Source organism: Salvelinus fontinalis, chromosome 26, assembly GCF_029448725.1.
Source record: "Salvelinus fontinalis isolate EN_2023a chromosome 26, ASM2944872v1, whole genome shotgun sequence".
Classification (NCBI taxonomy): Eukaryota; Metazoa; Chordata; class Actinopteri; order Salmoniformes; family Salmonidae; genus Salvelinus; species Salvelinus fontinalis.
In genome coordinates, this window is record NC_074690.1 from 43,504,430 (window position 1) to 43,511,012 (window position 6,583).

The window sequence follows — 6,583 nt, forward strand, 5'->3', positions numbered from 1 at the left end:
TTCACGCCACCCTCCCCCCAAAAACTGAATACGAGATAGTAAATCATAATTATGGCATAGTAAGTCATAATTATGACATTGCAAATCATGAGATAGTAGGCCAAATCGTGAGATAGTAAATCATGATTATGAAATAATTCAAAATTATGAGATAGACTTACTATGAGATAGTAAGCCATAATTATGAGATAGTAAATCAAACTAATGATATACAAAGTCCTAATTAGGAGATATTATACAACGGGTGGGTCTAATCCTGAATGCTGGTTGGTTAAAACCGCATTCCAGCCGGTGTCGAATCCACAAATTAGGTTAAAATGCCCATTTACTCTGTTCCATCTGACTGCGCAATCCACTGTCTCATCAGCCCAGCCAGGCAATTTATAAACTTTATCTCCACTATAAAAAGCATCTAGACATTATCTCACATTTCTTTTAGAATAACATTTAGTTTCAACAGCAGAGATTTGTATAAACCTTGCTCTCTATCTCTACGACATTTGCAATATTGTTTCAATATTCAAATTCGATCTCCAGCTGTCCCATAGTAATGTTGAACGTGTCAGGAGTCGGGATGAGACAGACAGGCAGCTTTTCTCAGCCAGTCGAAATCATGAATCAGCATAATTTCTATGGGTATATACACATATAAAGAACTGTCAATAAAAAAAACAGGTAAAATGAAACTAAGTGTAGCTTGTTTGCCTTATTTTCAGCTTCAGTTTGAAGTTATTGTATTAGCTGTGTTGTTGGCTAGCTCCTCTGAGCAACAGTGTCCCGATGAGAGAGCACATTTTCTATGCCAAGCGAAATCACACATCATTAGCTCAATGTTATGGATGTATCCAAATTAATGTCACTCGAAAACAGCTTAAACAAACACAAATGCAGCTACTTTGCTGTTTGTCTTATGTGACTGTAAGTTAGCTGTAGTTGGCTAGCTAGCAAGCAGGAACATTTAGAACAAACGACTGGATCACGTCCATAAATGTAGAACAAAAAGATTGAACGACTGGGTCCTGTCTCTGGCAACCAAACCGATAGAACAAACGACCAGCCGGCTTGGGTAGCAACCCTAGATTTGTGTCGAGCCTATATCTTGTGGATGGATGAAATTGTAGGAATACATTAATCAAATGAAAGTTACAAAAAATATATATATATATGTAAATCATTACGGTTTGCTGGCCCTCGACTAGCAATACCCGTGCCAATATATCCTCCAAACACCGGCTTCCCTGGCATTATCACTTAACTCATAATGAGATATTAAGTCATTATTACGAGATAGTAACTCTGGATCATGGACATTGACTAGTTCTGCAGGTTGACCCCTTTTAAAAGGGCAATCTGGGATTCAAACAATAAAGCATTGTCCCTATCCACTTTATTTGGTAAACAGCTGAGGAATGGGGCAGGAGAATTTTGTAACCACTCTCAATTCCATAGACACAGTGTCACGTTCTGACCCTAGTTCTTGTGTGTTGTGCTTGTTTTAGTGTTGGTCAGGACGTGAGCTGGGTGGGCATTCTATGTTGTGTGTCTAGTTTGTCTGTTTCTATGTTTGGCCTAATATGGTTCTATCAGAGGCAGATGTTTTGTGATGTCTCTGATTGGGAATCATATATAGGTGGCTTGTTTTGTGTTGGGATTTTGTGGGTGGTTGTTTCCTGTCTCTGTGTTTTCTCTGCACCAGATAGGGCTGTTTCGGTTTGCCACATTTGTTATTTTGTATCGTGTTTATCGTTTTATTAAACATGTTGAGCACTGGCTACGCTGCGTGTTGGTCCGATCCCTGTTACAAGGTTGCCGTTACACACAGTGTTTGTTTACAATTAGATTATTTACAAAAATGGAGTAAAACAAGCTTATATTTTGGGATGGAGTAAAACCGTTGTTCATGAGGCATTACAAAGATACATTTTTCAAGAATCAATGGCTATATATTAATAGTTTAAAAGTTTTTAAAAAAAGATGAATGTACCATTCCTAGATTGTCCCTTTAATGAATTTAATTGAGTTAATGAATTACCATAAAACTTCTATTAAAATGCAGTCTCAAATAGCCATCTGTCTCTTTTAATAGCAGAGCAACAACACACATTTCAGAAAATAAACACGGCGTCTATAAATGAATAATTTACAAGGTCAACATAAATTACCATGAATTGTTTACAAGGTTTATGTTTGATTTGTTACATTAAATAATTCAGTAATGATAAAAAAATGGCAATCATCCGTTTTATCGCCAGTAAGAGAAAGTGCTATCTATTGGCTGCTAACAGCTGAGAAATCCTAGCTTACTAGCAAGTACAAAAACGGTCAACAATTTTGGGAGTAGAGACCCTAGAAATTGACAAATCTCCCTCTAGTGGTAGAACTGCTGAAAATGCACAGTCAAAGTGGAAAATAATTCTGTCAAGGAAGTTTTTCTTACGTTTACATACTAAGACAAAAGAAACGCATACTAAGACAAAAGAAACGTAACAGTGTGTAAATAATAACACAGTGCAGGCAATTTAGAAATGTATTAAAATGCTGGAAGTGAATGCTGGAATTAAACAATTAACTATGCAAATGAGCAAAAGCTGTGTTCAGTGATTTAAGGAAATAAATGCCTGAGCTATTAATTGAAAGTTTTACAGAAATTAATTAAATCTGATATCAACCAGATGTTATCATACAGGCACCAATAAAACTCTCCAATCCATTAATATGGAACATTACCACCACAAACTCTCTCTCGCATACACACACACAATGTGTGATTGGCTATAGGATATACATAAGGTTATCCTTGAAAGTTGAGGCAGGCCTGATGCAAAGTGCACATTGGATTCATGTGATACAGATCACCTAAACGTATCTGGCTCCCGAGTGGCACAGTGGTCTAAGGCACTGCATCTCAGTGCAAGAGGTGTCACTACAGTCCCTGGTTTGAATCCAGGCTGTATCACATCCAGCTGTGATTGGGAGTCCAATGGCTGGGGTAGGCTGTCATTGTAAATAATAATGTGTCCTTAACTGTCTTACATAGTTAAATAAAAAAGATCATAATGACTTCTCATAATTATGACTTACTATTTCATAACACAAAGTCAGATATTATTTTGGGGTGGGTGGCAGGAACAAGCTTCCATAAGTATCTGATTGGATTGCACAGCAAAACTCAGCAGGGTCCATATGAGGAAAAACCCCACATCCCAACCCAATATAGCCAGCTACTATAGAATGTTAGTCTATAATAGCCATATCATCCTATATTTCGTAGGCCTACCACTTACGAGATGGATGCACTACCCTGCTCTTGGCAAACGCATGTCTGATGGTCCTCTGTTGTGATGTAGTTGGTGTTGTCATCCATAGGATAGCCAGGGACGCTGCAGAACATCTTCAATGAGTTGGCTCCTCTGCCTAGGCTAGATAAGGTACCAAGCATACCATTATATAACCTGCAATCAGATGGGAAAAAAGTGAGATTCCTGCACATTGGTGTCTAAAACGATATTTCTTACTTGTTCCATCCTGTGAGAAAGTAAGCTATCAGTAACTAGCATACAGATGACAATAATACACACAATATCATCATGACATTTTGTTGCAAATATAATGAACAACAACCTAGGCATATCAAGTGTTCCAAAAGAGTATTTTATTCCATACATGTAAATAATCCGGTTGCAAAACAGCCACCGTGAACTGAGTGGATGCCTCTGTATGTATTCACATTATTGTCTTGTTTGTTCAAGATAACACAGGATGAAAAAACTAAAGTTGCAATAAAACTCTGGACAAAGATACAGGGCATTGGCAGCTGAGAAGCATTCACCATCAGTACCCAGAAGCTTTGGCCCCTATCCAATATCATTAAACGGTGCATGTTTTTGTTCAGAAAAATAAAACAAAATGTTGACAGTGGACCACAGCAATGGGAACCAATCGTTCTACCCAAACACCACACCCTCATTCCTGTTCCAGGTTGACACATTATAGTCCCGAGAGCCTAATTTAGGCTTTAAACACACCCTCCATATGCAAAGATTGCTAACTTTCCCTGCCAGTAGACAGAAAAAAATAGTGTAACTGTGAAATATGTAACCATCTATCGGAGACATGAAACAAAAAGTCTAATTTTACTTCATTAAAATACAAGGGTTTATATTTCAGATATTGAAGTTTCAGTCAGAAAGTCACTTTAAAAATACAAACCATCCAGTTTGCACAGTCCATGTGATCAAAGTCTCCCAAAAAGCAACCCACACAAAAAAAGAAAAAAAAGTAGTATGAGTCAGTCTGTGTCGGAGCATAAATAGATAGGAGGGGAGTAGGTGAGTCCATTTAGTTTCCCACGGCACACATAGCCTGGCGTGCGGTCACTTTGGGTCCTCGATCGTGCCCTTGCTGAGGTCTGTCATTTTGGGGTACTTGACTTTCTTTTGGTCAAGTTCGTTCTGAGCCCACAGGAGCAGTTTGAGGAGCTTGGCCAGTTTGGGCGTTGACTCTCTGTTCTCGTAGTCCAGCACAGACTGGTTCACTTCACTCCACACCTTCGGGAAGCACACAGTGGACAGGAAGAACATGAAATCAGCAATAATGGAGTCAAAAGTTCAATTACTCAAGAAATAAAATGTTTAATGAAATAGTAGAAACGTGCAATCACAAAGCAATAGGTTATCTATTTCTAGATTATGATGGGACCTTAAAGCCTCACCTTCTGCCTCTGCATCGTGTTGAGGAGATCTCCGAAGGGCGACTCCTCAGGGTTGTCGAAGGCCAGCAGGGCCAGGGTTCTCTCCATCTCTGTCAGACACTCTCTGCTCTCCTCCCCCTGCTCTGCCAGCTGGGACTGAGCAAACTCTAGTGCTGCCTCAGTCTCCCTCAGACGGATCAGCTCAATCAGGTGCTGCTGCTGCAGAGGGGCAGATCAGTATGAGGGGACGGTCAGAGAAGGAAGATGAGAGGGAGATGGACAAAAAAAAAGGATAGGAACAGATTGCATGGAATAAAGGGAACACTGCACATAAAATAAGACTGCCAGAAGAATAAAGGGAGAGGCAATCTGCTTTTTACCTGTAGGTGAAAGTACAGGTAGCGGTTTGTGTCGAGCAGTTCTGGGTGCAGGCTGTTGATGAGTGCAATGGCCTCCTGTATCTGTCCCTTCAGGATCATCTCCCGGATCTTTATCCTCTCATCCAGAGAATCCAGGTCCACACTGGGCTCAATTCCAGACTCCATACGGAACTTCTCAGCTGCCTCCTTAAACCCCTCTGTTAATATCAAAGACATCTATCAGATACAATTATCTGTTTAGAGAACCTTTTTGTGTACCTGGTATTTCTTGGTATGCCTATGTTTGTGTGTGTGCATGGTTTACTCTACTGTACCTGTCACCAAGTAGTTCATGATGAGCCTGTTCATGTCGGCTCTCTGAATGTGGACATTGTTGAGCTTTTCCATCCACTCCTCTCTCGTTATCTCCTCCGGCTTTTCAGCATAACTCATCATGAATTGTCCTGCAAAAAAAAGTGTTTTTCCTGATGATCATTGCCATGTTCATTGTAATTTCACTAATAAAACTAAGGCTCACTGCTTAACGTTGCAGTTAGTGGGTGTGTCAGCTGTACTGTGACGTTACAGTGAGTTATTTAGGTTACTTTATTTAACTAGGCAAGTCAGTTAAAAACAAATTAATATTTACAATGACGGCCGGTTAAATGTATCATAGCACTTAGAAGCCAGGTTAAACTAGAATAACTGCCATGTTGTAAAATTGTTGTATGAGATTGCCATGGACGTCATTTTAACGTCAATAACGTATTCGTAAATAAAGTTGGGGAACTGAGTGACTGTCCTTTTGGTATAAGCCGGAAACGTAATACTGCGGCCTTCGATGAAAACCACAACATTGAAGCCTGGCCGCTATCAAGCAGAACAACGCCATCTATTTGCCCTCAATGAATTTGCATCAGACATAAATAAGCACAGGGTCAGTTTAGGAACGCGAATATCTATTTGTAGGAGTCAACTGGGTTTTGGTAAAGAAAATATATTATTTTAAATACTGTACCTGATATTTTCCTCCTACTCTTCAGCGATAGCAATCAAGATCACACAAGACAACTCGCGAGACTTCGTCATAAAGCCATGAATGTGGGATTTCATTGATTCCCCCAAAATGATTGGTACGGACTGCCATGACGCGTAGGTCATGTGATAACAATCCTGCGTGTGGGCTATTTTTTTGTATACGGAAGCAGACGCAATGGGTGAGTTCAAAATCACATTAGAATAAACATTTATTTCATTGATCATGCAAAAACTGTCTGACAATAGTCACAATATAATATGATGTCATCACACGATGCAGAGGTAATGAACTTGTATTTTCATTTACGAAGCCATAGTCGGCAGCACCTGCCACATGTAGCCAGCTGCCAATGCTTGGACATAAATGTATTATATGAGAATGCTAGTGGGTTAGCGATATGTCAGCTTACCAAAGCTCTCTTTCAGTGTCCATGTAGGATACATGATTTTGTTGTACGGTGTTCGTTTGGCTGCTGTCCTCGCTTCTTGACAGCTT

The 6,583-nt window shown here is 39.7% G+C and overlaps 1 protein-coding gene across 1 annotated transcript; it reads right to left on the reverse strand.

Moving 5' to 3' along the window:
* Positions 1–3,632: 3,632 nt before the first annotated feature.
* LOC129824396 (glucose-induced degradation protein 8-B homolog) lies at positions 3,633–6,162 on the reverse strand. Its single transcript, XM_055883999.1, has 5 exons — positions 6,068–6,162; positions 5,385–5,513; positions 5,071–5,267; positions 4,712–4,909; positions 3,633–4,547 (listed from the first exon to the last, which is right to left on the reverse strand). The coding sequence occupies exons 2-5, from the start codon at positions 5,503–5,505 to the stop codon at positions 4,374–4,376; spliced, it is 690 nt and encodes a 229-aa protein (XP_055739974.1). The 5' UTR covers positions 5,506–5,513; positions 6,068–6,162; the 3' UTR covers positions 3,633–4,373.
* Positions 6,163–6,583: the final 421 nt, after the last annotated feature.